General features: G+C 40.8%; 2 protein-coding genes across 3 annotated transcripts in view; both read right to left on the reverse strand.

The window, feature by feature from the left end:
* RSU1 (Ras suppressor protein 1) overlaps nucleotides 1-735 on the reverse strand; it is a 103,036-nt gene extending 102,301 nt beyond the window's left edge. For both annotated transcript variants that reach the window (XM_058420767.1, XM_040086278.2), the window contains exons 1-2: nucleotides 657-735; nucleotides 277-388 (exon numbers count right to left, since the gene is read on the reverse strand). In XM_058420767.1, coding sequence (XP_058276750.1) covers nucleotides 277-385 — 109 coding nt within the window. In that variant the 5' untranslated portion in view covers nucleotides 386-388; nucleotides 657-735. The remainder of the gene's footprint in view (nucleotides 1-276; nucleotides 389-656) is intronic.
* A 6,337-nt stretch (nucleotides 736-7,072) lies between these two features.
* CUBN (cubilin) overlaps nucleotides 7,073-18,653 on the reverse strand; it is a 140,885-nt gene continuing 129,304 nt past the window's right edge. Inside the window, exons 60-67 of the mRNA XM_040062708.1 lie at nucleotides 13,279-13,484; nucleotides 12,248-12,410; nucleotides 11,595-11,803; nucleotides 10,800-10,947; nucleotides 10,501-10,682; nucleotides 9,210-9,375; nucleotides 7,789-8,024; nucleotides 7,073-7,395 (exon numbers count right to left, since the gene is read on the reverse strand). Of these exons, the coding sequence (XP_039918642.1) occupies nucleotides 7,288-7,395; nucleotides 7,789-8,024; nucleotides 9,210-9,375; nucleotides 10,501-10,682; nucleotides 10,800-10,947; nucleotides 11,595-11,803; nucleotides 12,248-12,410; nucleotides 13,279-13,484 (1,418 nt within the window). The 3' untranslated portion in view covers nucleotides 7,073-7,287. The remainder of the gene's footprint in view (nucleotides 7,396-7,788; nucleotides 8,025-9,209; nucleotides 9,376-10,500; nucleotides 10,683-10,799; nucleotides 10,948-11,594; nucleotides 11,804-12,247; nucleotides 12,411-13,278; nucleotides 13,485-18,653) is intronic.

The raw sequence follows: 18,653 nt of genomic DNA on the forward strand, positions 1-18,653 counted from the left end.
GCTGAGCCCCGGTGCGAGGCTCCCCCGGGACACACGCACGGCTCCTTGCGGCGCCGCCGGCAGCCCGATTCCGGGCGTTCCGCTCAGCCCAGGATCTCCCCTCAAGCCCCGCACGCCCCAAGAGCCTCGGGCGGCGGCAGCACCGCAGCGGGGCCGGGGCAGAGCCCGGGCGCGGCCGCGGTAGCCCGGATCCCCGCGCCCAGGGCCGGCCCCCGCTCGCCCGGGACAAATAAGGAAGTTTCCGCGCAGCGCCCGCCCGCTGCCGCCGGTACCTACACAGGCCGGGCACGTCCAGCATGCTGGAGATGCCGCGGTCGCACATGTCCACCTCGGGCTGGTTCTTCTCCCTGCTCTCCTCCACGATCTTCTTCAGGGACTTGGACATGGTCTAGGCGGGGCAGAAATGGACACCGTGAGCAGGGCGGCGGGGGAAACCCGCCGAGGGCTCCAACCGGGACGGCGCCGGGACGGCCCGAGGTGTCCGCGGGCAGAGAACCCCTCTGCCCGGCGCCGCCGGGGGCCCCGCCCCGCCCCGTCCCGTCCCATCCGCCGCGCCCGCCCATGCCAGCGGAGCACCGCCCGGGATGCCGGGCGCACTCCCGGCCCTGGCGGGCGGACAGGCCCGGCCCGGCCCGGCCCTGCCCGCGGGCACTCACCGCTGGCCCTGCGGCGGGACGCGGGGGGAAGCAGCGGGAAGCGGCGCGAGGGCGGGCGGTTCCCACGGCGGGCGGACCCCGCGCGCCGCCCCGCCTCGCCCCCGCGCGCAGGCGCAGCGCGGCCCCGCCCGCGGTGACTCGCGGGGCGGGAGCGGCCGCCGGGCTTCCCGGGGCGCGCCGGGCTTGGGACGGGCTGCCGGGGGCAGAGCGCGTTATCGCCAGAATAACGCGCACGCACAGAAAACCTCGGTGCGGTTAACCACCGCGTTCCGTTTCTTCAGGTGCCTTCGTGGATTTTCCAGTCGCCTCTAGCAGCAGACCAGCCACAAGGCTGGTTCTGGGCACTTGCAACTGGTCTCGACGAGCCATGGCGTTGGAGTACAGCCTTACTGCCCAGAATGTAGTTATGCATGTAACCTCTTTAGTAGGAGTTAGAAGCTCCTGCTTACTGTCATTCAACAGATATGGGAGCTCAGAGCAATTAGTGACTAAAGCTATAAAGTTACCTACGGGCGGGCTATTGAGAATCACAGCTTTGAATTTTACATATGTACTCCATGGTTTTACTTAGTAGCCTAAAAATGATAGCTATAGAAACCAAGATGATGAACATTTGCCTAAGCCATCAAATAGAAAACTTCCTGGAGGCGCAACTTCAACTTTTCCTTTTTTTAGGAATGTTAGGATTTAATACGGGACTGCAGAATTGCAGAACGTTTATTTCTAATTGCAGTTTCCTACCTTGAGCACTTCCTGAAGTTACTGTCTGCTTGCAGGTCTTTCTTACACTATACTACTGGAAGAGTATCTTCCTTTTATCTGGATTTCTCAGCAGAACCCACTGTGGCTCAGATGCATAGGATAATGATGTACAGTTCTTTTACTGTCTGCAGAAGTGTCAATCTGGATCCCTTTCCTGTCTAAAATGTCCTAACTGCCACCAGTCAATTGTCCCAAAGACCTAAGTGCTAACATGTCTGCTGTTCTTACTCCATGGCAAATGATTGCAGGTATTATTTAGTAACAAAGGCTCAGGCAGATTACTTGTCTGTAAGTAAGGTCCTGCTTCCTTAGTCCAACTAACAGCACAGGTGACTCTAACAAGACACTCAAAAACCAGGCTTCATGGCTAATGCAAAGCTCACCTGGCTTCTCTCTGCCCCATTTATGCAGTGATCAAAATATTGCATGTTGCCTAGATACCCACATTCTACCCCTACCATAGATGTATTTCATTACTCCCCACTTAATAAACATACTGTCATTACTCCCTTTCATCAGGATTGTGGGGGTTTTTTTTGACATCTACCTAATTTCACTATCCTATTCGTGTAAAGAGTTCATCTATCATTCACACCTTCTTTGTGTGTGACCTTCTTTGGGTCCTGCTTGAGCAAACCTTTTGTCTGAGCATGAATCCATACCCCATCAGGGGTATTGGCATTGGATTTGGCAAAGGGGAATTGCTGTCAAGCCTTCCTTTAAAAGTTTCTCAGTGCCTCACTGAGCACTGAGTACCAATTGCCCGAGAAGGAGTGGGAAGGAAGATACACAAGCTACTCTATCCAAAGGTCCCTGCTCATGAAAACTGTTTTTTCAGATTGTCCCTTCATCAGTCATGAAGAGTCGTTTCCTGCAGAGAGTCTAGTCACTGCAGTCACCCAGTCTCCCCTCTCTTATCCCCCTCTCCTCTTCCCAGTATGTGCAGTCATTCCTAAACCCCTTTGGCCCCAGATATCCTTAGCTCCCCCTATACCTCCAGCTAGAGGCTGCTCAGCCCGTTCCTAGGGACTGGCCAGTAAAGCCCTCCCCACATGTACAGTGCTTGAGCTCACAGTAGAGACTTCTCCAATTTAGATCTTGCCATACCTTCCAGCTACTGATTTTTTGCTTATGAAACAACTACAAAATATCTTAGCTATCTGTCAGATCTGTTCTAAATCCGTCACTTGACTTAAATGTTTGTAGAGCAGATGCCTGGATTCATTGCAGAGGCTGGCATATGCCTTCTGTCCATAGGACTGCAGGCTAAAGCGGCTGACTATGAGGTAGATGTGGCCATGACTCTGTGTGGCAGAGCTGCAGTTTCCCCTGTGGTGGTCAGAGGAGGCAGAAGTTGCCCCTGCAGGGGTGCTCCCAGCCTGCTCTGCCCAGGCAGTGATGGCTGGACCTGCTTCCTGCTGGTTCCTCTCACTGTGCTGGGAATCAGCAAGAGAATGAATAGCTCTGATACCTCCCTTGCTTTTGCTGTCCTAGGTACTTCTACTAACCAAGGAAATAGCGTTTTACATTATTATTCTATTTTTATCCCTGTTTTCCCCTCCAAGAAAAGCTATGATAATGAGCAACATTAATGCGGGGATAGCGTGTCATCAAAACGATGCAACAGCAACACACCCCTGCAAAACCAGTTGTGTAGTGCTGGGCACTGCTACTACAAATTCATCCATCAACATTACACTCACTAAGTGTGATAACTGGCATGCAATATTTATGTTTCCGATTGTTTGTTGTAAAAACAAACTCCTAGAATTTGGCCTCTATTTTTATTATAATTTAATGAATATTTTAAAGATCCGTGTGTTAGGAATCTGGTTGTTTTGTATTGGGAACAATAAAGTCAATGCCATGAATTTTTATTGCATTTTGTTTTAATTAGGACTGCAGAATAATTCTGCAGTTTTAGTTCAGCAGTTGACAAAAAATAATTACACCAAATATGTTAATTCTGGTGCCTAGGACACATATCCTGTGTTATTATGGGAAATTGAGACACCTCCTCCTTTGCTTAATGAACCAATCGAAAACTGTTTTTCAGTCAAAATTGCTTTGTAAATTTAACTAAAATTAGCTACTCTTTTAAATTGACCAGCCCCATGATTTCTAGCATTTTCTAGCTCTATATCTTCTGTCTCCTTTACTTCAAGTAACTATAATCGTAAGAATATCTCATTGTGGTATTATTTCTCATTTATAAAGAACAGTCCTGTCACATGGGAAGGGCAATTAAAAACATTGTTATGGAATTTTAGTGCTTATTCTTCAAATCCTACTCTTCGGAGGGCTTATCATAAATTTAATTTTGTATAAGAATTAACATCTATAATAACATGCAGAAGAAGCTTTACATGTAAAATAAAAACATGCAGGCTCTAGAAAATGAAAACCTGCACATTCATTATCTGCTTTGTCATTGATGGAGGTTGTAGTCATGCAGCTATTACAATACAGACATCCAGCATTCACAACAATGACATTATAAAATAGCAATGTACATAAAAGCAAAGGTTTTCATGGCAGCGTTGTGAGATGAAACTATATTTCTTATTAAGTACAGATTTTGCCTTTTGAATTGTACACTGCAAAAAGCACATAGACGTTTCATGGAGTAATTATTTCCAGATTATCTGTTTGGTTCTGCTTGTTTGTGTTAGCTGTGTGGTCATTTTAAAGCAAGTGTTTTAAATTGCTCCTTACCTTCCAAGACAGAAACATGGCTTAGCATCAGCTCTCTCCTCTAAGGACCTTCCCTTTAATACTTCTGGAGTTGATATTTTCGTTGTGGTTCCTCATATAAGATGTTAGAGGATAGCAGTGGGTTACTTTGTCCCTTTGTTCCTTTGTTTTTTTAAAGAATGGATTTGATAATTTAATTTTAGACTTTGACTATTTTTGGCAAGAGTCAGTTGGGCTGGATCAATTGAACCTTGTACCAACAGCTTCATTCAACAGTCTTCATGAGCACAAATTCTCTGCAGATTTTTTTTTTTTTTTAAATAGCCTCATGCATTTTACTAATTTGTAAATAAAATTATGCATAGGTTTCGTGTATTTCTGACATTTAAAGATGCACCAAGTGTTAGTTAGTTATCGTTAGATTAAAAAAAAAAAAATCTTCATAGTGCTCTTTATTCTTTTCTTCTGCAGAATTTCAATGACATTTTATAAAATTTGATGATGGTGTGACAGATCCTGCCAACAGCAAGTATTTATCATATAAAAAACGTCCCAAAGCATTTAATTGCTTTAAGGTGAAACATGCTTTTTCTCTTTGTGAAAGCAGTCTTTCTGAAGCATAGATTTCAGCCAACTCCCCAGTTTGGCTGGAGTTCTCCTCTCGATCTTAAGGGCACAGGTTGTGTTACCAGAATGGCCTCAGGCACATGTCGGGTCACCAGGGCATGTCCCCATACCATTCCCTTGGTCAGCAGGAGACCAGCCTCAGTGCCAGGGACCATCGTGTCCTCTGGCAACTTGGTGTCTTTAAACTGTGACATGGTGCTGACACTAGCCTTGTAAAGCCACTAATGACCTTCATTCATTAAAACCACATGCAGGTTTCTGTTCATCAGTTTATGCTCTGTTACACCTCTGAAAAGGCCAATGTTTGCCTGAGAACCCATTTCTGACAGGGCTGATCCACTTTTAGGAGGAGCAATGAACACACCACAGAACACCGCCTGCAGTGGCACAGAGCTGCTTGGAGGAACATATCCTTCCCTTTCATGTGTGACTTCCAGCTGAGCTGTACTCTGGGCTGGTGAAATGCAGAAAATGACAACATTCTTGCCAAGCTGATTCTTGCCTAAAATCTCATGCTCCTATGTCCAGTCTGGTGGCACCTAGCAGCAAATGACAGCATCCAGATCTTGAGGAGATTCTCTGCTGACTGCAGATTTGGTTCAACAATTGCACCAAATCCATGGTGATTCATAGGAAGGTCAGAGCCACAATGGACATTCAAAAAGCCTGTGATGCAGTGTTCCACAGGAGAGAAATGCAGTCCTCCTTATCTCTGCAGGCAAACCACTCAATCCACTCTTGATTGTACTGGGAGGTTCTTACACACTGCTGTCTTTAGAATTTATTTTGTGGCTTTATCTTCAGACAGTTCAGACGTTTCTTTACTGCTTGCTATCCCCTGTGGGGAATTTTAATAAACAATATGGACAAAGATTGCATCATCCTTTGACTCAAGTACAGAGTCAGTTTGAGTGGACTCTCAGAAAAGTTTTCTAGACTACTAATCTGAAAATATTTAATTTGATTATATGGTCTTTTATGTCTTCCCTTATTAGAATAACTTTCTGTTTTGCTAGCAGCTCAGTAGGACATAGATGCCTCCCAATTTCATCCAAATACAGATATTTCTGATTTTTCCATGTTATACTTAGGCATGTTAGCAGCAGTATCACCTGGCCCAGTTTTTTCTTAGTCATTGGACAGTTATAAAATTCTGGCTTACATCTCATTCTGTTGCCCAGTGGGACTTCACAGGTTTCTCTTTTTCTAACTCACCACCAGAGTATTTTGGGTCACATTTTATAGCTTGTCCCTTTTGTCTGCTTTGTTTTTTCTACATTTTATCTTAACCAGAATATCTGCTCAGCTGTTATAAAGTTTTGTATGTTTGTGGAATGATGGCTTTTTCAGCATTCATTGGGAAATCTTCAAAGAGTTCCTAGATTTTGTTAAAACTGCCACTTACACTTTAATATACTTTCAGAATTAATTACTTCAATAATCACATTAAAGAATTGCTTTCACTGTGAGTGACTCCTTGTAACAGTTGTGAAATGAGAGTTCTGATAAGGCCCCGGTTCCTTTTCTGCAGTGCAAATTTCTCTTGCTTGTCCATCACAGCTGACATTCAGGAAACAAATTGGTCATTTGTTCTGGATTGTGACAAAAAAATGCTTCATGGTGGGAATCACTGTCCTCTGTATGCCCTGTCAACAACATCTTTTATGTATGATGTGTGTTAGCCTGGGGAAGGGAAAAACTAATTGTAGTCAAAGGTCAATTGATATTTTTCCATCTGCCCTATTCCAAAGTTATGTCTGTTTCATAAATATCTAGGAAGTTGCCTACAAGTTGACTAAAGGGTTGACATAGTTACTGAAAGTCTCAGAAGTTTTTATATTCAGTTGTAAAATAGACTTTGAAGCTTGAAAATATATAAATATAAATAAGTATAGCCACAGATATCTCTATATATTGAACACAGGGCTCTGATCCTGACATTACCTCTTAATCTGGTTAAGATTTGGAACCATGTCACATCCTTGCTGTGTTAAACTTCAGTGAATGCTCGAGTACTGATTCAGCTGGGTTCTTATACCCCGTGCACACTACTACTGAAAGTTCTTCAGTTGTCTGAGTAAGTGGTTATAGGGACCATTTTTTAGCAATTTCTGATTTTAGGTAATTTGAATAAAACTTAAACTGATGTTTTCAGAGATGCTTGGAGCAAAACCACAAAACTCTAGCGAACAAATTAAAGACAGCTTCATGTCTTAGGTCCTTTCATCAACTTAATGTGTAATTTTTATCCCGGGTTATTAAATTTTTGGAGCATTAATTGTACAATTTTGAAATTACATAGAAGAATATAAAAAATATGTAGCAAAACCTCCTTTTCCCAGTTCGGTTTCTAATAGTTTATTTTCAGCACAATGGGAGATCGGTTTTTTTTGACAGGATTCCAAATTCATAACAGCTACATTTACAGTAACTTTTAAAAAACGTTACTTCAGTTGCAGTTATCATCACTGGACTTCAAACTTCCTTTACCGTCTAAAGTCTTTTCAGTATAGCAAGGAATGGTAATATGTTTCTCACAAGCAGTGTTTTAGCTTGTCCAGCTTAACTGGAATCCTGATGGTAAAGTCACATATTCAGCATGAAATTTGATATAGACTTGATGAGATGTAGCAGTAAATGGAGCGATGTTTGTGTCCTAAAATGAAAGAAAGGAAAAATTAAAAGCTTTATAGAACATCAACAGCCTTTGGAAGAGACAAGTCACAGAGTTAAAACTGAGACACAAATTGGATCATAGATTGACAGTGATCTCAGGTCTGTTTCTAGTTACTGTTGCTGCATTTCTCCCTCAGGATTTTGCAAATATTTAGAACACAAACACAATCAAGTACGGAGCAAACGTGTTTGATGCCTCCCACTAGATGTCACTGTGCGGTCTGTGTTGGAAGGCTTCGAAGGCCTCATGGCTTCCCTTCCCTTCATGTGGAATGTGGAAGTCATGCCAGAATTAGGGAAACGGTCTTGAGGGTGAAACAGCAAAAGCTCCTTTAAACCACTCCGGGGGTCCCAGAGGGAAGGCAATACGTACCGTTCCACAGTAGGGGCCGGCAGGGGGATGGCTGGCATCTGGCCCATTGTAGAGGATCAGATAGTTTCTGCTGCAATCCCCTGGGTCATCGATGCTGATGAAATCGAAGTTCACTGTGACAATTCGTCCCTGGGGCACGGAAATGGCCCACTCGCAGTCAGTGTTGTTGTGGTAAGTCGCTGGGTATCTGGGACTGGCAAATGAGCCAGTGGTGCCGTATAACGTTCCGCCGCATCCTGGAAGCAGACACCGTGAATTGGCCTAGAAGGCTTAGTTTCACAAGATAATGCATGATGTAGTACATTAGTACAGTATCAGTAGTAGCGCTGAAAACCAGAGACTGGGAGCTGGGACAACTAACGTGGCTAAGAACACTAGTAAGAGATAAAACTGAGGTTCTAGCTTCAGCAACCTAAGAATATGCAATGGGCATTAGACCATCACTGAATATTAAAAACCAACAGAAGCCTCATACCTCATACAGAAGCCACTTTTAAAGTTGAGCCCTTTGTTAATCCTGATTTTTTGTAAGAGGAAGAGACCAGAACTGTGCACATCATTCATTTTGTGTGTGAACTATGGATTTATACAGTGATTGTCTACTTCTCTCTTCCTTTCCCAACAATTTCTATCATTATGCCAGTCTACTTGACTCTTAGTGAACTTTTGTTTTCATGAAATAATTTTACCCCTTAGGTCTTGTTGTTGACTGCTAAAAGTCAACTCAGTGCCCGTATTTTTGTAAGTAAAGTTAGGATTGTCTTTTTTTATTTTTTTACCACATTCTTTATTGACACTTTCCTACACTGAGCTTTCTCTGCCTTTCCATCACTGGGTCACTCAGTACTGTATAGTTATTTTGCAGTATTTCTCATCTAGCCATGAGCTTTCCTACCTCTAGTAACCCAGTGTCATGAAGATACTATTACCCAGCTGTTCACTGCCATTTCATAAGCCATTCATGAATGTGTCCATGATATAGTCATTACACAGCATTACAGGTAGTTTATTTCTTGGGGCAGCCCTTCAGGCTGTGCTGTGCCTAGCTCCTTGGGCATACCAAACGGGACTACTGGAGCAAGCTGTGTCACCATCAGCACCACCACTCTGTGGATCCCAAGGTAGATATTCCTGATATTTTCCAGCCTCTCACTGAAAGAAGGAGATCTTCATCTTAAGTGGATTACATCATCTGAAGTTTCTAAAGTCAACATTAGGAGAAGGAATTGTTTCCATCTTGTAAAATGAATCTTGCCCCAGTGGTCTTGAGGAGCAACTAGCTCTCTCTGGTGATGGAATATAGCGGACTGTGGGTACTAGGGAAGGTCTAGAGTGGCGATGAGGAAGGATCCAAAGAGAGAGTAATTCCACATTGCTGCATTTTCCTTCTATGTAGCATTATTTTGTAGCTACAGCCTTACCACTTGATGATGAAGTCCAAGTAATTTCATATCCATCATGAGCTCTTGAAAAATCACTCTTGAAACGAAGGTAGACAACATGGTTTTGGGGGAAGATGGGACTGGGCACAGTGTTTCCACAGAACCTGCCAAGTAGTGGTGAGTGCCCATCACTCCCATTTCTGACCTTCAGGGAACACAAAAAATACTGTCAGCATTAAATTCCTATGCAGTTATAAATCAGCACAATTATTCATGGATACAAACATAGCACAAACTAGGCAGTAACTTGCATGCATACTACAGCTGCCATTGTAGTACTGCTATTTTTCCTACCACATATTCTTGTGTAGAAGGAAAAAGAGACTGTTAACTGGTCTGAGTTTCATAAGTAATTGCACAGAACAAGTATCATCAGAAACAGGCAGCTAAATGTTATAGTGTGTATTATCTCCTGACTGAAAAAAATTACTTGACTAGTAGCTAAGATGTTCCTATGAAATTCAAGCCCGTGTTTTGCTTTTCATAAGAAATGTTAATAATCCAGATGAAAGGATTAATTCTTAAGACTGCTCTTTTGCACAGTCACATTAAGACACAGATCATATTACATGACTCAGATTTAATCTGATTTTTTTTCCCGCACTCCAATAATGCTGATGCTTAGATCCATTTAAGACAGTAAAGAGGATATGAAAGTAGAGCTAAATAATGATTCTGCTGCAGACATATGATTTTTGTCATCTGACCAGTGCCCAGGGAAACCTGCAAAAGTGAGGATTGTGTAGGAATAAGATAGGCTTTTCATTGATGCAAAGTACTTTTGCAAGCGTCTTACAGTTGTCACTAGAGTTGGTTTCTGTTTTGTTAGGTTTTTTTCTTTCATTTTGTTTTAATTGCCTTTTTAGGGAAAAAAAATGTTTCTTGTGAAAAAATTTAAGCAGTTGGAATCTACCACTGTAATAAAACCACTCAGATTTATGGCTTTCTGTTCATGCATGGATGTTAGTCTCAAACACAAACTATTCCAGAAGACTCTGTTAATTGGGTAACCTCAACAAGAGCTAGGTAAGGATAAGTTAGCTGATAATGAAACTATTTATTCACTGGGTTTGGACTTACTAGGATGTACTGTTTAACCTCTTACTATAACATCTTCATATGTTTCACCATAAAACTTTGACAGTAAATTAGTCACTAATTCAGTCAGTTCAACTCAGACTTGATCCAAACTTGATCCAAACATACTAATATCCTTTGAATTCAGCATATTTTTACATAGGCTCACAAAATATGTATACTTGCATGATACCTCTAGGAAATCATGTGAACACTGAGTGCTCTCTTCCAAACTGAAAGCGTGGAAAAAGAGAGATATTTTGTGATTTGGGGGAGCTCGAAGAATGATAGAACAATCCATATTATTGGGGTGATGACCAGGCCAGCCAGGGCTCTTCAGGTAACCAAATGTCTGATTATACTCTCTGCTGCAACCTTGAGACAGAAAACAAGAAACATGTAAGGATTTCAGATCTCTGAATTGCATTTCAGTGTATGAAACAAACAAAGAGAATAGTAGATAGAGTTTTCGGGACATTTCTTCAAGCTTACCTGTAGCTTGATAGGAAAATCTGACTCCATTGTTAATCATATATTCATCTGACTTGAAAGTCACAATGGCAGTGCGATCATAAGAGTAAAATTCAGGGACTGGAAAAGTTTCAGTGCCACAGAATCTATGGACTGACCCTTGGCTCTGCTGGAATTTAATACATCACAAGTTATTTAATGATACAATTCAATTTTATATGTACTGAACTTAAGGTAAATAAATCTCTCAACACTTTTATACCAATTATAAAATTGCATTTTAAAGTTCCCCTGGAAATCACATAATAATAACTCAATATTTCATGTTGATTTATTATTAGAAACAAATAGAATATAAGAAGTATTCTCATGCCAATTGAGAAAAGATGAAGGAAGATTTAGAATATGAGGGACAAAAATACTGTTTGGCTTTTTTTTTCTGGTGTTTTTTAACACTCTTCCTGGCATAAGTATTCATTTTTATTATGGTTCTTGCATGGGAGGAAGTACAATGAAAACTTGCTGTGGGACAGTATTTTCTGTGTGTGAAGTTTGGTGGCACTGATGCTTGGTTGAGCTGTGAAAAACTGTGTGACATTTGCCCAGGTCTAACTCCATGTGTGCACAGAGTGCTTCTGTGAGGTCTGTGTACAGTTACCACACATTAATTGGGGCACAGTGAGTAACGCTTTGGATGTGCCCCTCACAGAGGACCATCAGTGAATGTATTACCATATAGTAGGTTTCTTCTCTCTTTCCAAAGAGTGAAGGGAGCCGAATGGGAATGGGAAATGGTATCCCCTGTAAATTTCTTACTGTTGGTGAATCCTGGAGCTCTAGGTAGTTCTGAGAGCAGTCCTGGCTGGAATGGAGGTGGAAGGCTTCTACCACCACCCTGACTTGCTGTTGTGGAGGGGCATCAATGACCCAAGTGCAGAGAGTAAATGGTGGATATTCATTTGGAAAATTAGGAGATGATGCAGTCAGGGATGTAGAAGTTGCATTATAGATTCCTCCACACAGGCCTGTGTAAAACAGTAACAAATGCATCATAGAGTGAAAACTGAGTAAAACTATTTTTTGAGCAAAACTCAAATGGAGTTGAGCTTTGGATGGTATACTTTTGTATTTGCCTTTGAGTCTCTAGAAGGAAAACAAAAAGCAAAATACATGCTAGTGGAGACAATATATGTCGTAAAACTCAAAGAAATGTTTGTTCCCTATTTGTTAACAATCTGTGAGCATTTCTATTTTGTAGTCCCAGACTGACAGTCTCCTCCCAAACAGCTAAAGCCAAAGAGAATTGTACTGAGGTCAAGCTGCTTTTAGCTTGCCTAAAGACTGTGTGCTACTGGCTGTCTCTGCTCCTTCCTGAGGCTTATGTCTAGAACAAATTTTGAGTAATTATTTAAATATGAATTTCCATAAAAGAGTCATAACAATATATATGCATATATATGTGTACTTACGATCTGCTGTGGTGTAGGTGGCATTGAAACCACCCCTTTCCACATAATTGTCTGTGACAAATTTCACTGTCAAGAAATTACGGGTAGAAAGAAAAGGAGCTGGCACTGTGGATCCACAGAATGTGCCAACTAAATTGGCATTTTGATTATCTCCATCATAAAGCTGAAAGAAGCAAAATATATAAACCACTAATAGTTTAGGAACAACAAACATCTAAAAAGAAATAAAATTCTTTGACCCCTCCTTCCATTACTATTTCATTTACTTGAAAGTCCAGTGTGTTCTCTTGTGCTTTAACAGGATGTTCTTAATTACCATAATTATTCACTGCCATATTAACTAAGGCTGTTGGACAGGGTAAATCTCATTATGGTACATTCTGGTCCTGTCTCAGCAAATCTATCAAAAAATTATTACATTTTAATTTGGCACTCTCATTTCTTTTTTATATGCAAACTTAAAGTGCTTTTCAGTGAGAAGACTGATTTTATTCATCAAAATGTAGAATGAATTCCTTGTTTCATTGGGTATCTCGAATGTTCACCAGGATCTATAACATTCCTTGGTGGAGTTTGTTTAGCAGCATTCTGCTATCTGATGTTTTGTATGCTCATCTCCAAGAAAATAGCTTCTACAGGTGAGCACTGTAGAAGATCAACATTTTGATTAAAAACAATATATGAAAATTCTTATTAATTCTAGTCCTTTCAAGAAATTGTGTGTGATAATGAATCTGCAAGTTTTACTTTACACGTGTTTGAGTTTTGTTTTGTTTCTATTCTATGAAATAAGTATTCATTAAAGGAGCAGCCTAAGACCAGAAGTGTGTGTAATGTTAAACCTCTCACTGGTTTCCAGAAGGGCAGAATGACATCTGGAGTAGTAATCTAACCCAATGAAAAAATTTAACTATATTAAGGAATTTAATTTCTTCTTAAGATCATTTTCTATTAATTAAATTAGTCTCGTGGAGAAGATAATGGATTGTATCTCACTGATATTTTCTTGCTAAAATACTCAGCTGTCTTACTTTGACGTAATCATATCGGCAAATCTGCACAGACTGTGCTTCAAGCTCAAATGAAGTGAAGGTGAGGTTGATCAATTTGTTCACAGGTGCAGTTATGATCCACACACAGTCCAGATTTTTCTCATATCTTCTGGTTACATTGGAGACTGGAGGGCCAAAGGTAGAAGCTGCAGCTGACAAATAACCACCACAGCCATCCTGAGGTCCTGTTGAAGAAGTAGAAGCTTTTTAACAGCAATTCCTGGAATTTATTTAATCTTCAACTCTTTAATGTTAAGCCAGGAGTTTCTTTATCTGTGCTACGGTATTTTACTGTCCTGTCTTGTAAGGACTATCTGAGTGATTAAAAGACTTTCAACACAAAGAGAGACATGATTCACAGTTAGATTTCATAGAGTGAATTAAGAAAGGCTCATGTCTTTTGTTGAAGATAAAAAACAGTATTTTCTTTGAAAATGTATCAACAGAAGTTTTTAAAAGGGACTGTAAGAAGACAGAGGGCAGCAATGAAACAGAAAAGCCTTGGTCTGAGGGCCTTTGAACGGGATCTTTGCTGGCCACTGAGAGTATTTAATCAGTAGAGGGCACTGAGCTGTTGGCTTTGAAAATGTGATATAAAATCAAGTTGCTTATTTTGGCAATACAGCTGCATCCTAGAGGGATTGAATTTGGCAGCCTGACACCGTATTCACAAATCTAGCTAAAAGGGACTTAATTCTGGAAGTGTTTTGCTTGGTGGGAACTTACAGCCCCTCTGAAATGCAGGCTGCTTTTCATTTGGTTCCCACAGAAAGGGCTAAGTCCTTGACTTATTTACTGTGAAAATTTGAACCTAATTAAGTCAGTCACATTGAAAGAAATTACCTCTGGGGAAAAGCAGTTATTTATCACATTGAATTCCAAACAAACAAAACCAACAGATTATCTGACAGGCTTTTTTTTTTTTTTTTTTTAATATAGTTTGATTTCCAGAGGTTGGACTGGGCTAGTAAATGTGATCATCAATTCATTTATTTCCTGACCCAGTCTCTATGAGGTCTGCTGGCCACTTACTTAACTCCAGAATTTAAATAAAATATTGTTTTACTCTTGCTTTGGGGTCTGAGGAAAGAGTTTTTATAAACTGCACAGAGCAGAGGAGTAACTGCAAGCCTGTTGTCTCCTGCAGCAAATCCATTTGTGAGCAGTCAATAACAAATGAAGCTACAGCTGTGGCTAAGCAACACAAGCAGGGTTTCAGAATTTTATTGTGTGTGTAAAATACGCCTGTCTGGCACATTCAGTGACTTAACCTTGATACGCTGATACATTTCAGACTGTGCCTTACTTGAGCTACAGTATTACAAAAGATAATGCTGGTGAGAAATCAGCATCCAAGCATCAGGATTGCATCAGTAACCCGGGGCTTGCAAGACTATAGTGGTTAAAGCAGAGTGACTAAGCCTGAAAGTCATCCTGCTCTACCAAGAAAGCCAGAAAAACCCCACCCTGTAAAGCAGTTTGCTTAAAACCAAAATCCAAATAACATAAGATTGCAGATTTTTCTATAGTTAAAAATGAACAGAAGAAACTTATTACACAGTGAAAAAGCCAGGAATTAATAGACTATAGTCCAGTTTTGTGGGCATTTAATGAAGTCAGAGACTTGGAAAAGTGTTAGCATTCATTCCAGTGCCACTGCAGAAGGCGAGAACAAGAGCAGGGGAAATGTGAGCAATAAATTACATTCTCACAAATAGTCTAGGAAGGAGGAAAATGTCAAAGAGGAGGGTGCCTGGGCCCTAAGAGTGCAGTTTCTCTATATTTTTCTCTGTGTTCACCCTTCTGTGTGATTTATTCTGTTCCCCTGAAACAATCTTATTGGGGCTGTCACGTGCAAGCATTTAAACATAACATTAAGCATATAAGCGTCAGTCAAAGATCATAGTCTGGACTGATCCAGCCCTGCAATATTGAGTCAGGACTGATATATGGGTCAGACACTAACAAAGCTCCCCTTCCCTTTTTCAAGGGTAAAATTGCAGAGATACCAGTCAGACCATGGCAACACGAGTCAGGGAATTGCCACAGACCCATGCAACAAGGAGGCTCTCAGTGCTGCAGGATCATCCCTTTTTTTTTTTTTGAATATTAAATGTGTGGACCTTTGCAGTGGTGAAATTCACTACTAACTGTGCAGCTATAATGAGATCTCTAATGACAAAATCATACATGTGGGTAAGCTCTGTGTATACAGCCTCTGAAAAGGACCCGACAGAGAGAGAAACAGGCCAAATTCTCCTTATCGGAAAACTAATTCCAGCTAGTATAGTATAGCCAGCAATATCATCTAAGGGGAGATAAAAATAACTGAAAATGTGATTTATAGTTAATAAAGATGACATTTCACAAAGCCTGGCCTGCTGAGCTGGGATAGAGTCAGATGCTTACAGGACAGTACATTATAAATAACAGCTAAACTGGAGGCTGACCAGATATCAAGCAGTCCTACATCAAGCCAAATGAAAAGCAGTCCTTGTTGAAAAATCCATCCATCTTGGTGCTTCTCAGTGCTGATCACTGTTACATCTTATTGCAGGCACTAGAAGTTACACAGTAGTGAAACTGCGTAGATGAGGGGAACATCCACAAATAAATGAAGAACCAACTGCTTAACGGAGGAAACGAAGAGAAACACTATCTCACAGCATTTTAGCCAGGACACAACACATTTCTTTAAAAATCGGCACCCCTTCTGAACAGAAGGCCAAAGAGCAGCCGTCCAGCCTGCAGGTTATTTTTAATGGAAAGATATTCCTCACTGGCTAATACAGCCAGAAGCAAATGTAGCTAAAATCCAGGAAAAATCTGGGACTGAGAAGTCTGTTAATTTGTAGAACAGACTCTTAGATATGAAAAGCTAAACTTGATTAAGAGAATGAGAAATGTACCTTATAGAACAATTTGTATGTCAGCAGATGGACCAACTACATGGCTGACTGTTTTTTTTTCAGTCTTTGCTTTCTTATTTGAAATAAAAATCATAAGATCATCATAAATCAGATGGCAATCTTATTCTCATAAACAGCTTGCCAGAAAACACAAATTATCAGAACTAGGGCACACACTGTTATCCCTAATTGCTTTTGGAGGGAAGCATTAGTGAAACTAAAAGGCTCAAGGACCATTCAAAAAAGAAGGAAATGAAGGTTCCCTATGGCAAGTAAAAATCATTACAGCAAAGACCAAGCACATGTTTCTCTGTTAAGAGGTATACCCTCTAGATATGGAATGAAGATGAAGATAAATCTTTGAAGCTTCCTGCCTTTGAAGTACAGCCAGGGGTGAGGTTCATTTATACAGGTATGGGTGCAATGAAAGGGTAACCTACTGAATAGTTTGAAATCTATCAGAATCAACTACACCACTGACATTTCAAAAGACAAAAAAGCAATTTTGCTGTCTTCCCCTTTTTTTATAGATGAGCACCCTAAACAGCTACTAGAAGGCTACAGAGTCAAAGAATTTGTCTAGTTCTTCTTGACATTAATGAAAATTCCCTCCAAGACTTCTGACTCCCTTTGGTTTCACCTAGAAGCATCCCTGAGAACTCTAGATTTCTCTCTGATCCGAACTAAAGATGAGTATAAGCAAAGATTAATTCAGTTAAGACTAATTCTTCTTTCTTGATGGGTCTTATTTCCAGTACTTAGGATTGGCTGGACTTACTGTGGCTATAACAAGTAGCTCATACCATGTCTAGATCATGGCTTCAAACAGTAAGGCTCAGAAGGGCAGGGCTGGAGTGAGGAATTGTACTCTTCTGCTTTGTCTCATGGCTGATACTGAAGGTTGGTGAACCTTCTCAAGCTGGGCTGTTCCTGTGTTTGACAGTCATTGCACCAACATTGTGATTTTGTGTGGCTGCAGGTCCTGTCCACAAAGCCTGCGACATTTCAGGAGACCTCTGAAAGCACAAGGCCCTTTAGAGTCCTTATCTAGCCTTCATGCAGAAAAGTTTTTTGACTGGTTTTGATTGGCAGTGGTACTAGCAGTGATATTTAGGACTGTAAAGCCCCAGTATCCTGCTTTAGCCAGATTTCACAAATGCAGTCAGATGAAATTTCTGTCCTTAAGGTTTTTTGGACTGATACCAAATATAACAGCTCAGACATGCTCTGCGCCAAGCCTGCAAAACTGTGATCTATGTACTGTCCTATCCATCTCCTTGATGCTTGTCTGGGAGACCAGAGGCTGACATGCAGTCTTGCCTAATTCCAATACTTACTAATACTGAATTAGTGTCCATATTTGGCACCACAGCTACTTAAGGCTTTGCAGATCTCTCTTGTGAATGAGAAATGTCTCCTCATCTCTTTTTTGTATGCACCAGAGGACAGATTTTCAGCTGAAGAAGTTGACTTCTGTCAAGCTAAGACAATTCATGCCAGCAGAGTTCACCCACAGTTTTGTGAAGTGCCATTAATATCCCATCAGCTTTTAACCATTTAGTCACTACAAAGATATGTAATTACTGTATCTGCAAATAAGTTTTCACCTCAATTTTTCAGATCAGATCAGACAGAAATTTCTTTTTTTAATGTCTGCTTTTCTTCTTATCTGTCCAATTTGAGCATACAAGCCCTTTCTTTTTATTTTGCTTTGGAAGTAGTTCACTGCAGATATTCAAGCACTGTTTGGATGCAATCCTATGCAATGTGCTCTAGGATGATCCTGTTTGAGCAGGGAGGTTGGAGCAGATGACCCACTGTGGTCCTTTCCAACCTCACCTATTCTGTGGCCCTGTGATTAATTAACTGACATTTCTGAGAGGCATTTGTAGACTATCCCTTAGCTCAACAGTTGTATTCTTTTCAAAGACACCGAAAAGATATATTTCAAGACTGCAAATGCTTTCTAAATTTAGTGAGATTTCAAGCTGATGGATATTTTTATATTTGAGCCCCAAAATACATTTAGAAACAGTCTGGGAATTGTGACTTGTGATCATATATTCTGATCTTGTCACGGATGTTCTTATTTTCCTAGACTATTACAAGATCAAGAAAAGATATTATTAGCCACAATTTATTCACTTTTTTTAATACATAAAACTAATCATAAGTTATCCATGACATGGATAATGAAATGAAATGTGTAAAATTAATTATTAATGGGTAATAAATTTGGCAAAAATTGTGTGAACTGAAAGCCCAAAGAAATTTCTGCCAGATTTGTGACATTCAGATAATTTACTACTCAGTTAAACCCTCTGAAGCACCAGGTTCAAAGTTCAGGTTGGATACCTTGAGATACACCCCTGGAAACCAGTCCTAATGGGATGTGAAATCTCTGCAAGCCACCATTGCTTTTCCAAAAGCATGAGAAAATACAAT

The sequence above is a fragment of the Hirundo rustica genome, chromosome 1 (genome assembly GCF_015227805.2).
Source record: "Hirundo rustica isolate bHirRus1 chromosome 1, bHirRus1.pri.v3, whole genome shotgun sequence".
Taxonomy (NCBI): domain Eukaryota; kingdom Metazoa; phylum Chordata; class Aves; order Passeriformes; family Hirundinidae; genus Hirundo; species Hirundo rustica.